Source organism: Dermacentor andersoni, chromosome 2 (assembly GCF_023375885.2).
Source record: "Dermacentor andersoni chromosome 2, qqDerAnde1_hic_scaffold, whole genome shotgun sequence".
Taxonomy (NCBI): Eukaryota; Metazoa; Arthropoda; class Arachnida; order Ixodida; family Ixodidae; genus Dermacentor; species Dermacentor andersoni.
This window is the reverse complement of record NC_092815.1, coordinates 144,267,109-144,292,623: the sequence shown is the minus strand read 5'-3', so window position 1 is coordinate 144,292,623 and position 25,515 is coordinate 144,267,109. Positions and strand designations below refer to the sequence as shown.

At 45.4% G+C, this 25,515-nt stretch overlaps 1 protein-coding gene across 3 annotated transcripts in view; it reads right to left on the bottom strand.

Moving 5' to 3' along the window:
* Nucleotides 1-25,515, bottom strand: part of LOC126540638 (tubulin monoglutamylase TTLL4-like) — a 107,689-nt gene that overhangs the window by 19,937 nt on the left and 62,237 nt on the right. For all 3 annotated transcript variants that reach the window (XR_007601582.3, XM_050187479.2, XM_055076189.2), the window contains exons 12-18: nucleotides 21,835-21,969; nucleotides 20,129-20,165; nucleotides 18,200-18,294; nucleotides 17,319-17,427; nucleotides 16,778-16,988; nucleotides 12,838-12,896; nucleotides 10,261-10,310 (exon numbers count right to left, since the gene is read on the bottom strand). Coding sequence is in view for 2 of the 3 variants with exons in the window: in XM_050187479.2 (XP_050043436.1) it covers nucleotides 10,261-10,310; nucleotides 12,838-12,896; nucleotides 16,778-16,988; nucleotides 17,319-17,427; nucleotides 18,200-18,294; nucleotides 20,129-20,165; nucleotides 21,835-21,969 (696 nt within the window). In the remaining variant the exon portion in view is untranslated. The remainder of the gene's footprint in view (nucleotides 1-10,260; nucleotides 10,311-12,837; nucleotides 12,897-16,777; nucleotides 16,989-17,318; nucleotides 17,428-18,199; nucleotides 18,295-20,128; nucleotides 20,166-21,834; nucleotides 21,970-25,515) is intronic.

The window sequence follows — 25,515 nt, the reverse complement described above, 5'->3', positions numbered from 1 at the left end:
AACGCTATTTTTTTTTCTTCTCCTTAGTTCATTACGCACATTGAAACAGTTTCTTCCGTATCAGTGATGAATAATATCATTATTATCAGTAAGTTTGCGGCAATAACGTAGCCATGTCCACTTTGAGGGGACAGAAACAGATGGGCGCGCTTAGCTGCCAGTGACATAGAAATGCATGGCCAGTGTGCTGCGGAAACTGCGGCATCTGTCTTCACTACTATCCTAATACGGCATGTTACCGCTAAGGCTGGGCGAATATCTTAGCTGTGTTACAAGCGTCGGCGTATGAATAGGGTACACTTTTAACGTATCAGGGTAAACGTGGCTACTATCATTGCTGCGCGCGATTTGTTGCGTGCCCACGAGTGCAGATGAAAAGAATCGAAAGGCACCTTATTTGTTTTTGTAGACCACAACCATTATAAAGCCCACCCATATAAAGGCAAGTTTGGTTGTACCTCTTTTTGTCATGGAAGAGCAGAAAGTGATCAAAGTAATGAAATGAGGCATCTACTTAAGAACGTTTGGTGCGTGCAGACTGCTTGGCTTGTCTTGAAGAGTCGTTCGCATAGCATTCGACAGATGGTAAGTGCGATCATTATTAGCTAGACTTGTCACACGACATATCGCTGCAGCAAGTTCGGGGTGCAATCATTACACTGGAAATTAAAAAAAATAGAATTTTGATGACAAAATTCAGGGGTGCGATCATTACGCGAGTGCGATCATTGTGAGTAAATACAGTACTGAACTAATTGTATTTCTCAAGCTAAAATATGTAGAAAAATCGTAAAGTACGATTTACACACAACCTACAGATATTAAAAATTGTGGGGTTTTACGTGCCAAAACCACTTTCTGATTATGAGGCACGCCGTAGTGGAGGACTCCGGAAATTTCGACCACCTGGGGTTCTTTAACGTGCACCTAAATCTAAGCACACGGGTGTTTTCGCATTTCGCCCCCATCGAAATGCGGCCGCCATGGCCGGGATTCGATCCCGCGACCTCGTGCTCAGCAGCCCAACACCATAGCCACTGAGCAACCACGGCGGGTAACCTACAGATATGGCGGCTCTCGGATTGTAATTTGAATATACAAGAAAACTATTTTCTGTTACATGAGCGTTTCTACAATTCATAGACTGCTGATGGCATCCACCATTTGCGCACGCCGGCACGTGAATATTTCGGAGTCCATGTAGCGGCACGCCTGCTTCCTTGAAACACTTCCAGATGGCGCTCGCCTCCACTGCACCGTGGCCCACACAAGAGCCCGCCTTTCTACCAGAAAGGCCGCCTTCGTGCATAGTGTTCACCGCGAGCATTTCCTGGTAAACATGATGGTTACATAAGCTGCAGTTGCCAGGAAGCGTGAGAAGCAGTCAGGGATCTTTGAATGCTATCGCGTTCCACTCTTAAAAGCGAAGCTATAGCATCCTCCAAATTTTTTCGCTTGTACAGACAACAGATGCCCGCTTTTTTTGCTCAGTGGACCGTTTGATGTTTTCGCACCAATAATTTGTCCCGTAGAAGTAGCTTATCTTTCTTTCTCACATCAAGGAAAAACACAAGCTCCCAGCAATGACAAAAAGCAATGCAGCAGTTCAACAAGAAACCGTAGTTTGGCCAGAGGTCCTGAATTAAATTCCTACTAGTGAGAGTAGTTGAAATGAAAACCACGGTTAAAGAAGTGCGGCATTTATTTGAATATTGATGGTCAACTACTATTAAGTTTCCTTTTGGGTAAATTGGTTACAAATGAGTACTAGTACCGTATTTTCCAATGTACTAGACAATTATTTTCTTCAAAAATTCTCGTCGGTGCACCTTATATACAGCGAAACCCCATTGACACGTTCTTCGCTGCTGTGTTTTCCCCACTGCTACGTCGTAATTTTGTGATTCCAACTTAAATTCCATTTGTGCCCATGTACTACAATGCACTACATATATAGTGACACCACATATAATGATATATAACGATGAGCCAACTTAAGAGTGTCAACTTATACATTAGGGCTATGAGAAAAAAAAACCTTATATAACAACATGTCATTCACCGCACTACGTATCGGATATAACAAACAAAATTTTGCTTTCTGTACGGTGTTTTCCATGCAGAATAATCGTCAAATTTGCTTTCCTATGCGATTTCTTACGTGTGTTCATATCTGCTGCCATTAGCCACGCAGGGCGTCCTGCCCGCGCACCGATTGTAAAGGCCACAGAGAGCATCGCTAATTGGTGCAGCGTGCCACATGATGGTGCCAGCCACCTCGCGTTGCTCACGATCGAGATACACGTGAGGAGAGTGGGAAAGAAAATGCAAGAAGTGAAACGGCACCCGCCCTTTGCCCCTTCTCAGCAAGCGCGGAAATGCACCGCAGAAGCAGCAGCATGCAGCCCGATTGATGGAAGATGGTGCCGACAAAGTGCAATGTTGTATCGCTTGAGACGAAGCTGCAAATTTTGCAAGGCTCAAAGAAGTACGAGCTCGCGCAGGAGTGCCATGATCATGACAGCTGCAACCAGGGGCCATGCCGATCAATGAAAAAGGCAGCCTTTGTGAGCCAGAATGAAATCCCCCCATGATAGTAAAGCCAATACAGTGGAAAGCCGCTGACATTACCAAGCTCTGAGAGGACGTCGCTACTGACGATGAAACAAATGGTGCTTCGATGGAGGAGTTTGTGAGTGCAGATAGTGCTGCCTCGTTATGTGAAGAGATCTCCGATGTGGCGACTGCTGTCGCGACAGGCAGCAACGAGCTTGACAATGACTCATCTTTGACACCGACCCCAATGTTGACGCAAAGCGTACCGTCGTCGATCGAGTCACTCAGTGGTTTCATGCACGCTAAATTATTGCTGCTAGTGTTCATGCAGCAGCTGGGCACCTCTGTCGTGAACCTGAAACTCCCATAAAAGCAAGTTTGGATTTCGGACTATTTCAACTTGCCTAATGCTTGATACGCTGTTTAGAGGTATAAACAAACATTTATTTTTCCCAGTTTCCTTTATACAATGTCTATCTTTTAGCACAAGTGGCAAACTTGGTTTCAGTGCTACAAAGGTATGTTCAGTAGCTTTTTTTATGCCAGTACAGATATAGTGGTGATTGCTTATAATGATAGGATTTCTTGTTCTTGATAGCGTTATAAGTGGGCTGCACTGTAGTTCCAATTTGATACAGGGCCATTCTGTAATGTTCCTGCATCATACATTGTATTTGAACACGGCGGTCACATAAATTTAGCAGTGCAGAGGAATGTTTGTTCTCGCACATTGCAACAAGTGCACAATTTGTTGCGACAAGTGACCAATATGTTGCAACAAGCGGCTGAAGTTTGCAACAAGCGACTGAAGTTGTACAATCCAGATGCTGCACAAACAGTGGGAGAAGGTGCACACACAGCAGTTGGCGAAGCGCCCAAAAAAGTGTGCATTGGCTGAAATCTACCGTGAACGATGCACACGGGGCCAAATCCACCGACCATAGGGCTACATTTATTTTGGAGTCTGCAAAGGCCTTAATTAACTGCACTGCACAATTGCCGGTTCTCTTTAGTCAGCTTCGCTGCAATAGAGCCCTGTTATGCGGTGAAGCATATAAAACATTGCGGTAAAGCATGTCAAGAGGGGAAAGCAATCACTGTCACAGAACACGGTTAAGTGTCGCTTAATAATACATTCGATGTCACCGGTCAAAGTATGAATACTGAGACAGCTATTAACTGTACTGGCAGCCATTCGGAGCTGTTCCTGACGTTGCTGTGGCAATTTGTTCCCTTCCTCACAGTTATGTTTTCCCAGCTGGTACGTCTTTTTCTTCCACAGTCCCTTGAAAAACATGTCAACAGGGTCTACTATACATGCATACCTTCGAACCTGGGGAAATAAAAACTCGGGAGACCTTTTATTCGCACCAACGAGGGGGGGGAGGGGGGGTTCATTCGAACTTTCAGGCAGTGAGGCAGTGTTTGACGAGTCCTTTTGCAGGACCTTGCAGTAGCAGACTTTGCTCCCTTCAAAAATTTTGAGTAGCTTTGCTCAAAACATGGTCCAGACTGACGGCCCTTCACTAGCAGCAGGTGTTGGAGGGTTGTGTTGCACATTGATGAGCAGAACTCAGTCCTAGTTTTTCGTGCCATGCTAAAAATCCTCTCACACTCTGCGTTGCCATGCGGTATCACGAGTAAATCCAGCATCACCTTAGCGACTCGGTGAAACATGTTTTCCATCAGTGTTTTTCATTTTTCCAACCATAGACCACTGCACATCCCACCTTTCTTCATTCAGAATGTCCTCTGGAAGACTGTGCGCCTGTAGTGTGGCAAACTCAGCTTCGAGAGCATCTAAAGCATCTTCAGCAGATTCATTGGAATCTCGGGGCAGCAGCTGAGGAAAACTCTGAATAAAGAAACAAAGACTTGAGAGCGATGCCTGTGAAATAAATGTCAGGTCAGCCACCTCCACAATCTTCAGAGTTGCGACCACATCCATAGCGCTTCGCCTCGTTGCATTTCTGAAATATTTTCCGTAGAAGAGGCCCAATGTAGTCGCTGACACTAAGGGGTAGATAGGTTGTGTTCGACGAGGAATCCCTTAAACAGGCACTCCACACGTATAACACTCGTTGCACTTGTTCCGGAGAAAGTTCACTATGTTGCCTTGCTGCTAAGCGGTGTGAACATAGCTTTGCTACTTCGCCGTGGAAACCTGCAGTTTCATGTCACCTTTGACACTGCGAGACTCACTGACGTCGCCTCCACACATTGTACAAAATGCAAAATGTTCTCCTTTTCTTGATGTCAAAAACCATAAAAATTCAGAAGTATAGGATTGCAAAAACTTCTGTAAATACCTTTTCTTGGGCTTTGATAATGCCATGGCATCAAGCACATGAGGATTCTAACTTTACACAGTGCACCGCACACAGACCAGCCTAGCCAACACTAATCATACACACAAGCAGCAGCAAGATGCACCATGGAGGAAGGCATGCATGAAATACAAGAGCTACATTGGCTCTGGCTTTGGTCGGCTTACTAGGCACTGTAGTCGGCTGCTTAGTCAATGATACCGATGGTGCTAGCGCAGCCATTGTTGGTGATGCTGACGATTACGATGTGGCTGTAGATTCCGTGGCGCCGGTTTCGCAAAAACCCATTATTGCGCGAACGGAGACCACTTTTCGGGAGATATAAGACAGTGATCGTACAATCAGAAAGTTCAATCGAAAATCGGGAGTCTCCCGGGCGAATCAGGAGTGTTGGCAGGTACGTACATGCATATCATGCATGCTGGTGCGATCAGCAAGTGCTTTTATCCACGAGTACAAGAAACCTTACATGGCAGCATTCCGAAAGAATTCAAATGTTGTTTTAACAGTACAGCGACTGTGCCAACAGATGCCAGCTCTTCAGGGCTTGCCAAGTAGGCAGCGCAGCGGCCATAGTGAACGCTGCCATCATGGCCTCCATGATTGGAGGCGACGTGTACTAATTTGCTGCTTAGTGTAAATCACATTAAATTAAGAAAAGGTACCACGAATTTTCATTTTTATGTTGTGGTGATCAATAAAAACAATAAAAACAAAAAGAACCGCCTGGTTATTGTCATCATAAGTCGCTCACGTGGAAGTCAACGGTCCAGCAGTAATCGCAGTGCTTCCAGCTTCCAGTAGCCATTTTACTCGGACGTGATGTGATCATGTGTTCCGTCCTCAGCATGCCAAGCCACATAAACGCCACCGACATGCTTCGAGATGCTTACAATGTTGTGTACCCATTGTTCGGAGACTGACTACTGTAGCCCACCTGCCAGCTGAACTTTTCGACAATGCGTACGAGGATGAGGTACTTGACTTCATATGAAGTACAATAAATGTCAGGTTCCTGCACCTAAAAGGAGCATTGACTCAATCAACATCTATTCTGCTAAATTTGCAGCAAGATTTTGTTTACGAAAAAGTAGGGCCCTGAAATGGGGGAGTACATCTTGCGATGGAAAGGTAGTGAGTGTAAAAGTGCGAGTAACAAGGTTTTGTCACGCTGACCAAGTTAAAATAGCCTGCGTCTTATACAAAGGTGCAACATTTACGCCAAGAAATACGGTATGTACTATCAAAGCAATCTTGGCAGAACTGTGGGGTGGTTATCTATATTTTTTAATAGCCTTTAGACAGCCGCTAATCTTTAGATGTGCCGCTAATCTGAAAACATGACCTCCGAGATTTGCAATGTGCCGCTGGCACTGCCCAATTTTACAGCTCTTGCCCAGGTGTCATGCTGGTTCTCAACGTTTAAGGGTCTGCATTATTTTCGGTGAGCAATAATGGCAGCGGGTTTGTTTTTAGTTTCAGTATCACAAAGTGCATACATCAAACATACTGATAAAGATCCACGATAAACTGATTTATTGGTTATAACTAGGGGTGTACAAATACTCAAATATCACCGAATCAAATCGAATAGCGAACATTAGAGTAAGTCGATTCGCAAATTGAATGTCTACAATTAGATTTTTCAGATATTCAATATATTTGATATGGAGACCTGCACAGTGCCACATGTCGCGTGCGCTGGGGAGCCCCTCGTGCTCAATGCTGCCAAAGCGAGCGTTTCACTTTGTTTTTGGCGCGAGAGGAGCGCCGAGCACGCCACAAATGGGCCGACCCGGTTGGCACGGTAGCGGACTGTCATTGCAAGTGCTTGTCCACGTCGGCACAATGCGAGGATCGCACACACAGCGCCCGAACAGTGCAATTCGCACAATGGTGCCATGTGGGACAGGGCCAGGGTGTCTACCGAGTTGACATTTCCAAATTCCCTGAGTTTTCCAGGTTTTCCCTGAGTGCCGTTGCACATTTCCCTGAGTGATGCAGAACTATGTTTTATTTCAAGACGGGCTGAAACCATATCGCCTGATGCTGTCACTTTCTAGTAAGCACATGAAAAAAAAAATGAAAAAAAGCGACTTAATCCAATTTGAATACTAAGGAGTAGTGGTTATGGTACTCAAAAAGAGAATAGAAGGCAGGGGTTAGTAATATCCACAGCAAATAAAGTGTCTTCGAAAAAAATTGCAAATGAAGTCGGACTATTACAAATACAAATAAAAAGGAGATTCACATAGAAGCAAATATATACGAATATGAGCTATTTCTATCAACTGATAGCAAGCTCAGTGGTATGAGGCCCAAACTCTGTCACAATTGAGATTCTCTCTCAACCGCTCGTAAGTCAACCTCAACTGTCCTGACATACTCTCAGCCCGCGCACGACGCCTGAGTATTGTATTTCACTGCTTTAATGAGTTTATTTTGGTTTGGATGAGGGACACCTGCATCTCGGCATCAGCCAAAATTTTGTTTTTTTAGCTCAAGCTTCTTCAAAACGGCGGCTGCAAGCTTCCTTTCCCGTTTATTCCTCAATGCATAAATCATTTCTGTTCTTGTCCTCCTCCCGCCACTTGTTCGCCCCAAGGACCATTTGAAGCATCTTGGTCAGTTGCACAGTCCACGACCGATTTTTAGAACTCCCTAGCGGTCGGGCAAACCTTCGAAAAATCAGCCAGTTGGAAAAAAATAAATGCGTGTCATTTACTGCCCTTAGGGGCTTAAACCGAGACAGGCACGTTCGAAAACGCTCTAAAGGCCTGTCGGTACACATATAGGCATATCGGCGCTCGTACTGTGACAGGAAATACCGGGTGCACGTGTGTATAATTAAGGAATGCATACTGTGTTCCGTGGCAATAGCCCCTTCCCACGCTTGTTATGCTTCACTGCAATACTTTTGCGTATGCTTCACCATGTAACATTTCTGTATGGAGGCGAAGCTGACTTTCGGGAACTGGCATTATGCAACGCACCGTGTTTTCCAAGTTCCTAAGCCAATCGCGAGGACCACAAATGCGGAGTCCATGCCATTGCTGACAGCAGCTTATTCTTTGAATAATGAACTCGGTACCCAACGGCAAGAAGCTTCATAGCGAACGCCGAAGCAGCTAGGCCTAGCGTTGCCGCAGTGGTGGCAACGGCTGCCAGCGGATCTGCGTGCGAGAGTGCCGGTTCGAGGTGGCGAAGTAATCAAAACGGCAGCGGTGGTGCCTCTGATCATTGCCGTTTCGGACCTGCGGTCACGGCAAAACGTCCGGAAAATCGGACGGCGAAGAGTTCTGGCGTCCGAAATTTCACACGTTCTGATACGTTGACTCTATGGGTTACGTGGCGGTGCCGCGAAGCCGTCCAAATTATTGGGAGTACGGAAAGTCGGTTGTTGACTGTACACTGGCAACTCCTCCAGCCGACGACAGCGCGTCAAAGATGATTCATTACGATTCCTGTCTGTTGCTCGAGTCAGCATTACCGGGACTTTCGACCCTTTCAACAAGATTGCCGCAATTTTTCCCTGATAGAGGCCCCAATTCCCTGAGTTTTCCCTGACTTTTTCCAGACTACTCAAAATCCCTGAGAATTCCCAGTTTTCCTGGTTTTCCTGGTTGGTAGACATCCTGGGGGCTGCCTCTGTCAGGACAAGCTTTGTCCGAGATCACAGCTGATCGAAATGATAATGCAGCGCTGACAGAGGGAACGCCAACAAAAGCAGCACATATTTCGTAAAGTGCGAAAGTATGTGTGAAGATCAGGCTGATTATCTGCCAATAAGCATGCAGATCATGCTGGATACGCAGCAGATACGCAGCCTGTTGCTTCATTGCACACCACTTCAACCTGCGAACGTGATCTCAGGGCCAATCACTGATGAGCCACCCGTGAAAGCATATTACTGGCAAGCACTACGTGACGACTTGCAGCCAATTACCACATAGGCCAGCGGTGAAGTTTGGTGACGACCACACTGGCTAATTGGCATTGCATCACGGGCATCAGGGACTAAAGTTACAGTTTGGTGCCAAATCAATGCAGATCTATTCGGAACAGCCGCGCGGCACTCGGAAAGACAACAAACGACCTTGCTAATGAAAGTGAGAGACGGCGGATGAACGAGAGGAGGAGGAGGGGAGGGAAGGGGTAGTGAGCATCGCACGAACTTGCCACGACCCTCAAGATTTCAGATTCTTTAACAGGTGGCAGATCATGCCAAACTTTACTATGAAACGACACAAATGGCACATCCTCTTTACATTTGGCGTCGGCTACACACGGTGAACAACCATAGTGGCACAATGCAATTCATGAAATTAACTGTTTATTGGGAGCAAAACAAGTAGCACAACAGTAGCGGTGAGCAGACTCGATCGTTGATCTGTGGATCAAGCACACTGGCTTTTCTAGATTACTTGTCGATGATCCCATCGTAATCACTAGTGCTTGCACACGTTCCAGAACGTACAACACTTTTCGCGTTGTGTATACTATTTGCTTACACAACGTCCAGCGAGAACATAGATAACAAACAGATAGAACCAACGATAACATTTGCGCAGGTTCTAAATCATGCAGGCATGCCTTGCACTGAGTGATAGCTTTAAGTTGTTAGCAGGTGAAATTTGGTGACCGGAAGAAGGATAAGCAAGTACACACGTGAATACGCTGCGACCAGTGATATGTCACAGAGTGCCATAAATGAGGGTGAAAAAAGACACTTCGGCGCCCGCCTCACGACTGCTGCCTGAGGCCACAACGAAGTGGCAGCGAGCAGCCGAGCAAGTAGGCACAAGAAGCGATAGAAAAAAGGAGGAAAGATAAGTGCAGAGCGCAGCCCGATGCAATGTGCGGCTTGGCTAGCAAGGCACCACCGGGTGTCAAGTGAGTGCAAGCGATGCTTGCAGACGCTACCCCATCGCATTTTTTCTGGTATTTTTGAAATCAAGACTGAGATGTCAGGAGTCCGGCACAAAAACTTTTCAAGGTGAGAGGCAAAAAGCACATGGTTTGACACCACTGAGTGCAAAATAATTTAGACTTGACCGATCCTTCAAGATTAAGAGTTCGAGTTAAAAAAGGTTTGCCATAATTTCATGGAGCAAGTGGTGGTGTTCGGGAGGTGCAAATATTTAAGCATTTTTTCTATGTTAATCAGTAACCTGGCGAGGAACAACGCACGCGTAGACTTAGAAACAAAATGGCCACCTGAATTCCTGGGAACCTGGAGAGGTCTCACTTAAATTGGAGGAAAGCTTGGAAACTTCTGGCCAAGTCAACAGCTCATGTCTATCGTCGTCATCAACGTTTTCATGCTAGACGACCAAGCACTAGCCAAAACAACCGCCACCATTTCACTCGGACTCACCTTTTTTCGGAAATGGGAGAAGGCTGGCTTTCGGCAGTGGGCACCCGTTCCTGAAGAAGAAGCATCAAAGCCATGAGATGCGGAAAAGGCTTAAAAACATGCCTCTGGGCTCGCCCTTATGATGACCATTACACAGCGAAACTTTTAAACAGAGCAGTAGTCTTAAACTGCTATGTGCAAACGAAATTGCGAGAAACAAAAGAGAGTGAGAAAACTTTGAATTAGTTGCAGCATTACCGAAACCACAGATAATAGCCGGTTATAATGATTAGCCGACTCAAAAATATCAACTTATGCATTAGGGCTATGAAAAAACAAGACATCATACTATATAATGACAGGTTATTTGCTTCATATCGGGCATAACAATCAAAATTTAGCCTTCTGGACAGCGTTTTTCATGCAGAATAATCGTGACATTTGTGCTGCTAACTTCCACTTAAACGAACGATGCCAAGATGAGGCGAAAAGTTTGCCTACGCGAGTTTGTATCTGCCACCATTACCGTGCAGCATGTCCCACCTGCACACCAATTACGAAAGCCACGGAGAGCATCACGAGTTGGCACCAGCCACTTTGCATCCACATCGCCCGCGATCATGCTCCACTATGTTATGTATGATGCTATGCAACTGTGTTCCACACGTAGAGAGAGAGAGAGGGGGGAATACGCAAAAAAGAAAGCGGTGCCCGCCCTTTCTGCACTCGCTCAGCAAGTGCGGAAATGCATCACAGAAGCAGCCCCAAAGCTGCAGACAGCTAAGTTAGTAGAAGATGCTGCCAATAAACTGCAGAGCTGTGTCACTTGAAAGGAAGCTGCAAATTTTGCAAGGCAAAGAAGTACGAGCGCACGCAGGGGCACCGTGATCATGACGGCTGCAACCAGGGGCGATGCTGATCAATGGAAAAGGAAGACTTTGTGTGCCAGGGCGAAACCCCCCCATGACAGTGATACCAACATGGTGGAAGCCGCTGACATTACCGAGCTCCGAAGCACATAGCTACTGATGATGAAACAGGTAGTGCATTGATGGAAGAGTCTTTGAGTGCAGATACTTGTTCTGCGAAGAGATATACCACGGGGCAATCGTCACAACAGACAGAGGCATTGTGCAATGGACGCCATGGCAGCAGCGGCAGTGACGATGAGATTGGCAATGGCCTGTCTTTGACATCAATGCCAATTGAGAGTTGCTCACCAATTTCATGCGAGCTAAATTATTGCTGCCAGTGTTCATGCAGCAGCTGGACGTGATGCACACTGAGATTATGAACCTGAAACTCCCACAAAAGCAACTGCAGGTTCCTTTTGGACTATTTCAGCATGCCTAATGCTTGACACACTGTTTAGAAGTATAAATAAACATTTTTATTTTTCACTGCCTCCTTTCTATGTCTATTTTTAGCACAGGTGGCAAATTCAGTTTCGGAGCTTTGAAGGTATGTTCGGTAGTAGTTTATTTATTTCTTTGTGGCAATCCAGATATAGCAATGATTGGTTACAACTGATAGGATTTTTCGTTCTTGATATCGTTATAAGTTGGCTGCACTGCGTCACAAGATCGCAAAAAGAGAAAACAAATTCCCCTAGTGCTTTGGAAACAATAAAAACTTGGTGAAAGAAAAAGATCCTACGCACTTCATCAGCAATACATAAGGACCACAAGCGTGTACAATGACTAGCCATCGTATTTTAATCTTGGACATCAAAGTTCAACTGACTAAACAAGGTATGCACTTGTCCTAACAGAGGTGGACCGCCTCCCTGTGAACCTGCGATTTCTTGCAAAAGGCTTTTCCCGCACAAAGGTGTCATTCCTTTGTCATTAAAGCCGCACTGAAGCTACATTCGGTGGTGTGCACACCATCTTGTTTGCTCTGCTTGTTGATTTCGCTGGCATAAAACGATGTCAATGTCTTGGTCTTTCTTTCTTGTATATTCTGGATGCCACAAATAACATACACATCCTCTAAGCTCACTCCTCAGTGCCTTGAGCATAGTTAACAGCCCAATGAAGACTGCCACGCCATCCAACCGTTGATGTTAATACTGGAATGAACAGCATTCCCGCTGAGTGAGAGCAATTGGGGGTTACACCATTCAGGGTGCCGCAAGCTCAAGGGGTACAACTAAGATCTAGGGGACCAAAGCCCAAGCCAGCAAATGGCTAGAGGTACAGTGGCTGTTGAAAGTTATCCAGTGAATTCTGATTTATAAATTATGCTCTTGCAGCAACTCCCCTTAGTAAATTCTCTGAGATTCCAAACACGCAAATGGAAAGTTACCAATGTTTTGCCATACAGGGCACTGTTCCACATCTCGGGTCACACAACAGTTACTGTGCCAATTCTAGACTCTGTTACAAGCACTGCAGGAAAGTGATGCTACGATAAACACTTACTCACGGCATAAGTCATAAGAAAAAGGGTGACGCACAAGCATCACATATTGCACAAATACTATAACAAGAGCCAGTAACATTAGCGACAGTGCAAACTTCAAACGACAGTGCAATTGCACAGCACAACTAAGATGCATGCCCCCACTATGCACAAAAGACCGTCACCGAAGCTTACCGTGTCTGGTGACGTTAGGTGGAAGCCCTTGGCACAGAGTCGTTGCAGCCACTCCACACCTGCGATACATGCAGCGTTAAGAAGAGGGTCTCCGAACAGGCAAAGCTAGAAGACTGACACTAAAGTGTGAGCAGCATGCACTGTCTCATATTTGCATCACTTGCAGAATAAGTGAATTTTAAGCTGACACACAAAATAAATTTTAGGGGATCACTGAAGCAGAACCACTGTGCCAACAGTCAATCAGGAGTGCCACAGCTGAAATAGGATTACGAGCAATTTCTAGAGTTGGAAAAGGTTAGTTTTGGAGCAGGAAAGTCCAAATTTTGAGCAGTTTATGGGAGAAAAAGCTCCATTTTGGAGCACCAAACACCAAATTTTGAGCAGTTTAACCGGGAAGAAAGCTTACTTTTGGAACAAAAAATAAAAAGGTGTGAACTTTTACTGCAACTATTTAGGATCAACCCCTTCAATGTGACAGAGATACCAAATATTAAACTTCAGCGCAATCATGCTTTAGCTTCAGTGGACAAGGTTCTGCGAAGGTGATCAATGAAATCTGCGGAAGCCTGCAAGGTGTGGTGAATTCGTACCAACCTGCAGAACAGGTTGATCTGAATGCTTACAATATTTACAAGACCAGGCAAAGAAACTCAACATCGAAGAAAAAGGTTGGTACTGTGTATAACTATAAAAATTTTTTTAACTGTACCGGAGACGGTGCAGGCGCACCCGCAGGGCGCGACCGCCTTACAAGATACAACGACCTTGTAAAGTCATTTTACCTCGCAAGAAGAACCTTCCCCACCCCTCACCGCAAGTTAAACAGGGCACAGGCAACCACCCTTTGCCTGCTACAGACGAATACATACCCCTCCCTCCCACGCTATCACACTATATACCCCGACATCTACCCGAGCCAGACGTGCAAGGTCTGTAAAACTGAATCGGCAACACTCCCCCACATGCCATGGGAGTGCAAAGATCAATACCAAGAGCTTAATCCCGTGACCCTCTCGTCGAGATGGCACGCCGCCCTGCGCAGCGGCGAAGAGGCAAGACCTCGACGTCCCATCGTGGGAGGCCTAGGCCCAGCCGACAGAACTGCTGGTGTTCATTAAAGTTTACTCTCTCTCTCTCTGTACTCCAAGACGCTCTTATACATGAGTAGCATCTGACTAGTCTAGAACATGACTAGCCCAAACTTATCCATATACCGAACAGTTCTTCCACCTGAGCTACATCTGACTGCACTAGATACAGTAAAACCATGTTAATCCGACCCTCATTAATTTGGAAAATCAGATAACTTGGACTCATTCTCTGGTCCCGGCATGCATATGCATTACTTAACGCAAGCAAACTAATTCGGACAACTCTCGGAGCTTGGCGAGCACATGGTGCCGCAAATGTGCAGTGCAAAAGACCAAGAACGGTGCTAGCATCCAATTGAAAAAAGCAGCGGAGTTCATATCTCTATACTCCTCGGCGGAAATCGTACAGAAATGACGGCAACACCGCAATGCTTCTTGCTTATTTGTGACTCCTTTATTTTGCGCTTACAGTCGTGCATAACACCGCCTGGCTTAACAACTGCATAGTCACTATCCATGATCGATTCGATAGCCACCACGGTTTCGTCTGCAGCGGTTGCAGCAAGCAGTTGTTTTGAATCGGTGCGCATGTCGGCTGCATGCCGTCAGAACCGCAAGGTTGCTGTGCATGATTGCGTCGATAGCGGCTGTGGTTTCGTCCGCAGAAGTTGTGGCAAACAGTAGTTTCATTCTTACTCTGTGCAAAGCTGTCGATGGCAAGAGCACCAACTACATCGCAATGGACAGACGATCTGTTGGCGACCAGTTCACTTGAGAAAAAATTATTGGGATGTGCGAGCGGTAGTGAAAAGAGTGGGTCATACGTGGGTCATACTGGGAACATCGTTATGTGCAAGGGCAAGGGCCTCAAAGGACATAATGAAAGAACTATGTCAAAATCCGAGCGAGCAAAGTCGCACCCTCATGGCCGAGAAAGATAGGCGTCAAATGACAGCATCAGCCAAGAAATGCAAAGCATCAGAAAATTTGAGCCAGTCCCTCAAAAAGCGGCACACCGGGGCTGGGAGTCAGCAGGACTACATGCCTGGTGCCTACCGAGCTGTTACAGCTGTAAATTTGTAAATAAAGTAGTGTTTTGCACGTTTTCTCACTTTTCTCAAAACATGTTTTTGGGTCACTTCACTAGACTGTCGAAGTGATATCTCATGATCTAGAACAGCTAGAGCACTAATTCTTTCTTTAGCAGAAAGCCTAATCTACATATTACAAAGTGCTGAGAGCAGAATTTCAAATTTGTGCGTATGTATATTTCCATTTTATGAATTTTCTTTTGGTGTGGTAGCCTTAGGTCAAGGAAAGAATTTTGATCACCTGCAGAATGGCTAATTAAAATTTCATTTGAAAACTTTTTGCAGCATTGCAGCTATTGCACATTATAGTATCTAGCTATGCAATAATATTCACTTTCTGCTGAGCAGTTTTTTTTCCATTGTCTCCGGAAACAATAGAGTGGCAGCACCGTCAATCTCCTGAACTAATGAACCTACAAGAAAGATTATTGCATATTTGAAATCAGCACGAAAAACTAAGTAAGCTTGTATATTTTCATCAGATTTGGCCATAAGATGCAGGTAATAATCTCCACAACCCATGTCCCCCCTTAAACAATTATGTGAAGACAGGCCCGCACTGCCACCACCAGCAAGTTAGGGCTGACGCTGCAAGATGACTTCATTAGCAATGTGATGTATTTAAGTGTCGCCGAAGCGTAATGCAGGGGTTTTTTGTTATATTTGCTAGCCATCAATGAAAAGTGCCAACTATGTGGCTCATGATGCAGTCCGGACCACTCAGTGGTTCAAATGAAGCTGTGGCTGTTTCTGTTTTAAAGTAAAGTTGCAGTCTTGCGCTACACGATTTCAGCACCGCAACAAAAGCGAGCTACCAGTGGAGTTTCAACGCCGTACACGGCACGAGTGTTTGCAACAGTGCATGTCTGAGCGCTTTTTTTTTTTTTTTTCAGGGGACTTTTTCTTCAAGATCAGGTCTCACGCACAACCCTTCCAAAACATTTTGCAATCTGCTAGGGCAGGGTGCAGAAAAAGGTGGCTTGGTCTTTTATTCTGGCCATTGGTCGCTTGTGGCCACCGTTGATCAGTTGATTCAATCATGTGGTTTCACGTCCCAAAGCAACACTGGGAGTATGAGAAATGCCATAATAAAGGGCTTCGGATGAATTTTGATGTGCACCTGCAGCCACAACAACATGGACCAACAAAGAGGTAAACACCACCCCACTGTTCTGTGACACCCAAGCAATAACACGCCAGTCATCAATTTGGACGCAATACATTTTAACTTCTTGGCGAAAATACAGCCTTGCTGATCCCCATTCTATTCTTGAGGTTAAAGCTGATGTACCGCCCACATTTATCCCTCTTGGCTCTTGTGCCATTTCAACAATAAGGTTGATTTTTTATTTATCACCAGTGTTGTTGGAGAAACATGTTCTCGACAAGCAAGATAAAAAAACAAGTGTGAGACAAACGGCTGGCCGATTATGCTCACACAGGTGCACCTTTCTCAACTTTCGTGGTGCTCTTTATCTTGTTGTCTGTTCGTGTTCTCATGGCTGCCCGGTGCCACCGGTAGTTTTCGGTCGCCGCTCGGTCATTTCAGCTTAGCTTGCACGCGACTGTGCAAGATCATTTTTCACTTCCATCAATGTGCAGCTGCAGTGGACTCACAGGAACCCAAACGTGTAACCTCACGCCAAGAGGCAGAATGTCACAGTCACTGTGCCACCATGTCTGGTGCACGATTGTTCTTGTAGGTGACTGTACTCCTGTAAATAATGCCGACGGGGATCGGCTGAGCACGCTGACCTTTGTGCCTCTGGTCCCCGTATTGCCTCTCCCAGGCTGCCAGCAGGAGGTTGTAGTAGCGGCGGTGGGCGAGCAGGCTGACGTCTCCGTGGCGGCCACCTGGAAACACCCGCTTGAAGGAGCCACAGCGCGAGAGCTCGTCTTCGCTCTGCACCAACACCCGGACGTCGTCGGGCGTCAGGCTGTCTAGCAGGCCAGAGGTCTCTTCCTCCTGCAAAGGCATACATGCATGTGTACAGCTCAGCCACAATGTGATCAAGTGCAATTCTGAACAGCAATGAAGTCAGACTACATTGGCAGCTACAAAGACAGCATTGAGTCAAAGCACTGAAATGCACTTGGAACTTACTTTTGCGAAAGAGTCCACTTCGGTAGCTTCGTCTGAATTAGAACAATTTTATTTTGCATTGCAATTAGCTTTGATATTTAGCCATTTATGTTGAGTACTGGGACACACCCTTTGAGTTAGAAGCTGCTACCCCCTCCCCCTTCATTCTTGTATGGCACCAAAATCGGTTGAGGTGTTATCTGACTGTCTCACCACATCAATCAGGCTTGTCTCGTAGTGCCGGTGCTTGAGGAGTTCGGCCGGCGAGAGACTGTACGTGTGAAGGAGAGGGTTCAGGGACAGATCATCTTGCTCTTCCAGACTGGGCAGATGAGGAGAAAACAAGACCATTTATCAGGGCCACGCATACACTAAATAGCAGGTCTAAAATACATCCAATAAAAAAAAATATTGAACAGCAAGAGGTTTAGCCCGAGCTTGCTTTAAATTCTGTAAAGAAAAAAAATTCAGCTGCTGCACCTTCTTTAGAACTACACCTCTCATGAAGCTGCTGCAATGCTAAAATACTAGTGTTTTATGTGCCAAATCCATAATATCATTATGATGCATGTTGTAGTAGTGGATCACAGCCGGGATTGAACCCGCAACCTCGAGTTCAGCAGTCCAATGCCATAGTCACTGAGCAACCACGACGAGGTCACGCTGTTGCAATGTTTTCAAACATTGTGAATTTTAAGTTTTGTGTTGGTGGAATGATCATGCACAGCGGACCACAACCTTATGACCTTTTTGGCTCTGGCAGTCATATGGAAAAACACAAACTGCATCTTTTGATTCCAAAATTTGTGCGCTCACTGCAATAAAATTTTATTTTCTCTTCCAATTCCATGCTCCAAAAGCTGCTGTACATGCAGATGGGGATACACTTCATGGCCATCTTGCACAGCCTGTTTTGCTTGACTGTTACCCTCCTAAAAATACTTGAGGACACCTGGCCAACTAGCAGCAGCTACAGGTCACAGACAGCAAACATCTGGCAGTACAGCGTAGCTTCTTTCACCTCGTTGGCAGTTTACAACTGTTTTGTTTACGACGGTAGGGCAAGAGCTGTACTAATGCACTCATTCGCTCACCCGTAGCACTGTAGTAGCCTCTCGTCAAGGTCGTCCTTGAGCTGCTGAGGCAGTTGGAATCCCACTATGTTCAGCATGTCCTTCACCACCTCACTCTGCAGGGAACGTGACAGAGCAAAGGTCTTCACATGAGAATAACACTGTCCATATTAGAGAGTTTCAGGAATAGTAAACACTTTTGAACATACAGTGGAATCTCGATGAGTCGAGATCACTTAAATGTAACTGCCTCTTAAATGGCACACCATCCTTGTGGTAGGTTGGTTTTGTATTCATGCAATTGTATTCAGCTTTATCTCTCTCTCAGTAAATGGAACTCCTGATAAATGGAACCAATTTCCCTGGTCCCTTGAGGTTCCGTTTAAAGAGAGTCCACTGCAGTGAGGAAGCGTTGCCAATGTGTACAAGAGGCTCCTGCAAACATATGAGCCAAATATTACTGCGCTCCATGCAGCAGGGAGTTTGCAATCTCGTGTCAAAAACGGCCGAAAAATCGCTTGCTCTTGCTTCTGCAATGTTGCTATGCAGCATCTCTGCAAGCAGCTGCACCCATCAACAGCTACTGGCTGGGCTGATTCCAAGAACATGAGAACACTCTCAGTAATATATAAGCGCTAATTCTGTGTTAAATAAATGAAACATAATGCCTGTGATCTCAAAAAGGCTGAAAAATCAGTTAATCTTTGCTGTGCCAGTCTACACATGGTCAGCGTCGTCAGGTGCCTGTGGCTAAAGTTAGTTCTGTGCTGAAAAGACGCAGATCTATTTGCAGCAGCCATGCAACACTCGGAAAGCCAACACACCGCCTTGCAAACGAAAGTGAGTGCACGGGATGGCAACAAAGTTGTTCACGGCCACCATCTTCGCGACACACCATACGGTGGCCCCTCGTTCCTAATGTCATTCATAGACACACATCAGCTTTCTTTTGTAGCTTCAAGCAAACTGCAAAAAAAAAAAAAAAAAAACCATCACAAGGCTAACTTCGGATTTACACGGCAGGCGCAAAAGAGCATGCATCTGCAAGGAGGGCATATGAACGAGGGGAAGGGTGGGCGGCACCGCGTTAACTTCGTGTGACCCAACAGATTTTAGAATCTGTGACAGGTGGCAAATCACGCCAAACGTGCCAATGAAATTAATGGCACCTGCTCTTTACTGTCAGTGCCGGCTGCGCGCGGAGTGGTGATTGAGTCACATGATGTGCATCTCTTTTATATGTCGCACAGATAGGCTTTACAATAACCAACCTGCCATAGAGTTTGGATAGCCCTTTTTGTATTTTGGAGAAACAAGGGAAAGCAAAACTTTCCATGCCATAAATAAAAGATTACCATAAACCACAGGCCCACTACTGCATTGAGGACCTTATCGGTTTTCAGGACAACAGAAAATCACCAATTCCTTAGTTTCAAAGGAAGAAAGTGCTGGATTCTATTCAACAGAAATTCTATTGTTAAAAAAATATTTTACAGAGCTTCGTGTACTATAACTAAGCTATAATTATTGCTGGCATACTAATTTGGTGTTCTCTTTAATAAGAGTAAACTGTACCGTATACCTTGATTTCTATGTACCTAGGTTACTGATAGCTTGCTACAGTCTTGCTATGCAATACTAGGAGACTCTCGAGCATATGCCGCATCGTCTGTATTCTCTTAGCCAAACTTCTTAAGCACTAAATTTTGTTACAATATATTCAATACCCAATTTGATATTCGTTTTGTTTTCTTTGCTTAGTTCAATTCGAAATCCTCTTTTCGGTATTCGCACACCCCTAGCTTTTCTCCTTTTCTAACAACTGTAATTCGTATGAAGGGTAGGTTACAAACTTCAGAACACAGTACCAAGGCTGCAAAGACAGTGAAAAATGGCTACAGCCACAACAACACAGTGTATAACAGAACAAAACAAATTAATAAATCGTACCTTGACGGCGTAGTCGACTGGTGTTGCAGATCGTAAGCTGTGCAAAGGAAGAGCAGGCAGGGTAGGCAAGGAGGCGAATAAGAAACCCGATTGTATTGAACAAAGCAGCAAAGAGGATAATCCAGATGTGCATGGTTGCTACATGGCGCCAAGTATACAGCCAATGACCGGTTTTTCTGACATGCCCGATAATTCAGATGCCTTTGTGGCGCCGCCATGTGCCCTACGGAGTCAGTGTATAAAAAAATCTGAAATTTCGAACTCAAAAACACTTTGCCACCCCATTTTACGGACGTTTTGCCATGACTGCAGGTCTAAAACGGCATTAATTGAAGCCACCACCAATGGCATTTTGACTATCTCGTAGCCTCGAACGGCACCGGCACTCTCTAACGTCAACGTGCAGGTAGCCGTAGCCACCTACCTCCTAGCTGACCTCCAAAGTGGAGGTGGTTAAACACAGTGTGGTAAGCGAAAATGATGAATTACTGACCAAGATAAACGTAAAAAAAAAAGTTCTCAATTCGAGTGATGTATACACAAGGTAAATTTAATTTTATAACTCTTGATAATTACATTTGAATGCATATATTCGAGACTACGATGATGGTTACATTGCTGGCTGTTTTGATACTGAGCACGTCACCTGCACGCCAGCCTTCACCACACAAACACTGCGAAATTCTCTTTTTAACAGCTTCACTGTGAGACAAAGGGGGCAAGGTAGACACAGTGCTTGACCTTGCCCCGTATTTTTATGATTTAGCACTGTGTAGTAACCATGCAATCTTACAATGATGCCCAAGTTTCCATGCTCCTAAATCTTGATGTACTGCCTGGACTGTACAAATAGTTTATTTCATCAGCTCACAACTGAGCTCAACATGCTAATTCACGATAATGGGCAATTCTTCTCACTTGCAAGAACATGATGACAGAAAGTCAGCAATGACAAATTCTGTGTCAATGCACTTGTGAGTGCAGCCAGGACAATCATTCCAAAATAGAGAGGAGATAAAGGCAATGGGCCTACACGCCTCTTATTGGTGGAGATTCCTTGTACAGTAATCTGCATTCTACTCCAATAACATTTGAAGGGACACTGAACAGAAAAATCATTTGAGCTGCACAATTATTAGGTTACCCTCGTACAATACCAAAAGGCTACTCTTGCCATGAGAAAAGGTTTGGTAAGCCCGAGAGGACACAGAAATGAATGACAGGCGGCAATGCTGCCTTGAAGTTCCAGCACCAGCTTGCTATTGACACAGTGACATTTGCAGTTTGCTAGCGCCTGTTTGATTTTTGTCAGTAATGATTAACTGCAGTGTATTCGAATGGAGCTGAAGACTGAACCCTGCAAATTTCAGGAGCTTTGCTCAGCTGAAATGGCCCAAATATGAAAAAACACATTTGTCAACATGATGTACTGCTGTTAGGGTATTGGCGAGAAATTTTTCAAAAATAATAGAATTGTGACCTTCATTGGCTCGTGTAATAACCTGCTAAATTAACAAAAATAAAGTTCTCATAGAATACTTAATTAGTCTAACCTGATTTAATGTTTAGTTTTTTTGCCCCTAGAAGTTGTTTCCAATTCTTGTTATTATTTTTACATTTCTTTACAAATTTGTTAGTGTCTGGCAAAACCAAGAATCAAAGGACACAGCATTGCAGTGAAACCCAAAAATAGGAAACCTTCCCACCTGGGCGAGATGTTGACCTCGAGGAGCCAGGGCTTTAGCTGGTCGTCCAGCAAGATGTCAAAGCCGAAGAGCTCATAGCATGTGTAGCGACTTGATGTGTGCCTCTGGATTAGCCGGTTCATAGGGCCCTCCGCACTGCACATGCAAGTAGCCCCGTCAAGCAATGGCAGGCAATTCACAGTTTCAGAGACACTGAGCAGGGATAATGTAACAACTCTGTTGCAATTACTTTCCTGCAGCATTTTTTCAATGGTTTAAACAGCGCTCATCGTAGGTTATCACCAGGATCAGCCAGTCGTGAGCGGTGGATGATAAGAAAGAAACAGAACTGAATGCAGGGAATTGTTACATTATGTCGGCTCTGGTCTAGCTGCACACACAAAGGCTACTTAACAGAGCCTACCTGATGTGGAAGATACAAAACGTGCGGTGTGTGCTTTTACTCTACAGTCGCCAACCAATAATTCGGACTTGACAGGAACCACCAAGAAAGTGTGATTAATATGGAGTCTGAAATAATGAATTCAGCTGAGAATAAGTGACTTATTCCACATGCGCACAAGAAAGGCATGCCATTTTATCATATGTCACTTTCAGGGTCGATTTGGTGCGACTAGCGAAAGACCCATCGGCATCTACAAGCGACAGCATGGTTGTCGCTGTGCCAAAAATGCCATCTCTTGAATGACTAGCGCAAAATGCATTGCCGTCTACAAGCAATGGCATTCTCGGCACAGTGCCAAGCCTGCTAACTTTCGCGTGACCAGAGCAAGACTCATAGCAGCGTCTATGAACGATGGCATTCTTGGCACAGTGCCAAGCATGCTGTCTTATCACAGCGTGGAAATGTTGCTGCCCATTGATGGTATACATAAGTATCTTCGGAAGTGATCGTTCAGAATATGGCCCAAGTTTGTTAAGGGGAGACGCGGGTCTTGAAATGTCAAAAATCGCAAAAAAGTCGATTTTCGGAAAAGTGCGTTTTTGCTAAGTTTATACATTCAAGAATCCGTCCGCGAAATCTAAAACCTAAATTTAATCGGAAAATAATAAAAACAAACACTTATACGGGCCAGGGTGGCCGCGGAATTAGCAAAATATCGCCAAAAATGTTCGAACTTCGCGCCGTCGTCATTTGCGAACGCGTTGGCCGGCGGGCGCCATTTTGAGCTTGTTTGGAAGCTGCTTTCTTTGTGCGTATTTTGCGCCGGTTCAATATGGTGTAGGTGAGGAGGAACCGACGCTATCGCGTCATTTCTGAAGGATGCGCCCGTGCCGCTGATTGGCCAAAGCACGCACGCCCCCCGCGCGCCTCGCTCCTATTGGTCCGGCGCCGTTTGAGTGCAGATTCCCACGTTCCCGACAGGCTGGTCGCTCTCGTGCGCGCTGCGTGCAGTGTTGCCAGGTTTGGCTATATATAGCCAAATTGGGCTACAGAAAAACATTTTTGGCGGCGACTTCGGCGAGTTGGCTACGGGGCTATATTTGGGCTACTGAAGATCTGCGACTTGGCTTTGTTTGGGCTATGAGTGGCACCTTAATCCACGCTCCAGAGGTGACTCTCATAGAGTAGAAACAAATCTTGAACTCTATGTTTTAGATGGCTGAGCCAGCAGCGCGGCGGTGCGTGTGCGCGAAATGACCCCCCCCCCCTCTTTCCTCAGTGCATCGTTCTTCGAGCCGATGATTTTATCCTTGACGCACTTAAATTTACACCGCTCTTCACCACGGTAACATTTACTCCAGCAATGCCTTCTCATCTTTGTCTCATGCCGACACCCACTCACTGGGCATCGGGATGAACCTGTGAGTGGAGGGTGTTTCACAGTACACTCTACTAACATGGTTATGCTGAGAAACGGAGAGCAATATGGTTGGGCGATTGTGGCGTCGACATGAAAGAAAGGAAGCACGGGTAGATGACACGGTCCAGTGTGCAGGGCGAAGGCATCTGAGGTACTGCGCTGGGCACAGTTTTCGACCTAGTCCGCGTTTCTCACGGTAAGCTCTTTACAGCCCTTTTCCTTTGCGTGCGAAATGAACTTTAACGCGACAGGCGTTAAGGGTCCCATGTCGCAGAAAATCCGGCGTCGACGCCGTTGTCCGTGTGAAAAAATTGATCCCGAACCACGTAGGCCCTTCGGCTGGCGCATATGCATTACTGTAATAATCGTTTTTTTTTTTTTTCAAAGTAAAACGCGTAAGAAAATTCGTAAAGTATGACTTACACTCAACCTACAGACATGGTAGCGTCGAATTGTAATTTCAATATACGAGAAAACATGTTTGTTACGCGGAACCTCGAACACGTGCCCCCTTTCCAGCTGCCGTTCAACGTCTTATAGGGGGGCGATGGTTTGGGCTAGTTGGTTTTCCATGAGACTGAGTGGTGCAGCTCGAAGAAGGACAGGGGACACAGGAAAAAAACGAGGACAAGCGGTTACTGCCAAACAGGAGCGGCGCGCCCCGCTCAGTTCCATGCAGCACCATCCGGATGGCACTCGCCTCCGCAACAGCGGCTGCGCCTGCCGTGCGAGTGGAAAAAAAAAAAGAACCAGAAAGCTCGCCTTCGTTCATATTGTTCGCCTCCAGCGTTCGCAGGTAAACATTATGGTTGCATACGCTGCATTTGCCGGGAAGCGTGAGAAGCAGTCAGGGATTTTTGAATGCTATCACCATTCCACTCTTAAATCTTAATATTAAAGAGCTGAGAAGCAATTTTCATGGTACCTATTCTTTAACGCAATGGAAATTTTACCAGTCAGAGTGTGTAATCAAGAAGTAGTAACGCGGAAAATGCCGTGGAACATTTTTTATCAGAATTCTTTTATATGCAGTGAAGATGTAGTCTTTCACTGGCAACGTGCTCAAAGCCATGCTCAAAGCGGTGGTAGGTGAGCACGATAAGGATTATACGCCGGCATTATGGGAGGCAGATGACAGTGCGGCCGTAATTGTGACAAAGTATTTTGTCTAGCAATTCGACGTTCCTGCGATTCATGTTTGCCGAGGCGTTAAGTACTTTTGCGGTAATTGTCATGTGTTTTCATTGTTTCTGGCCCAAGTGCTTTGATATTTAAACGTCAAACCGAAACCAATCGGATTAAAAACGAAACGACGATTTTACGCGTGATACGCAGTTCAGCGTGTTGCCGTAGCCCTGCATGCGCTTTTGAGTTCCGAAGCATAAAATAAAGCGCAAGTGTCTAATATTATAGCAACTGCAATATTAAGCAATAATTATGTAGTACTTAATAACAGCGGACTTACTTACAGTAATCTCATAGACTACATCGGAAGTACCAAGGTTTTATTGTCAGGCCTCGCCACTTACTGGCCTTTGAGATTTTCTTTGCCAGTTTAAAATTATAATCCCTACTTAAATCCCGAACAGCGCGCCTGTTTCTATCACCATAAATCATGATCAGTTCATTTCCATCAACGTCCCACAACACTTTCTGGCCAGTTGTCCTCCAAGCCTCCTCCAAGTTTTTTGTTTGTGCTTCCACCGACATTCATTTCGATAGGTTCTCCCTCAGCAGCGATACGCTGGAAGTTGAGTTTTCGGTGCCAACAGAAAAGTGTTCTGTGTGCAAGCATCATGTAGCTATTGTAGATGTCAAGGGTCGACCGTACGTCACGGCATCACGGACATTTTTTTTACGACGGGACGTTGTACAA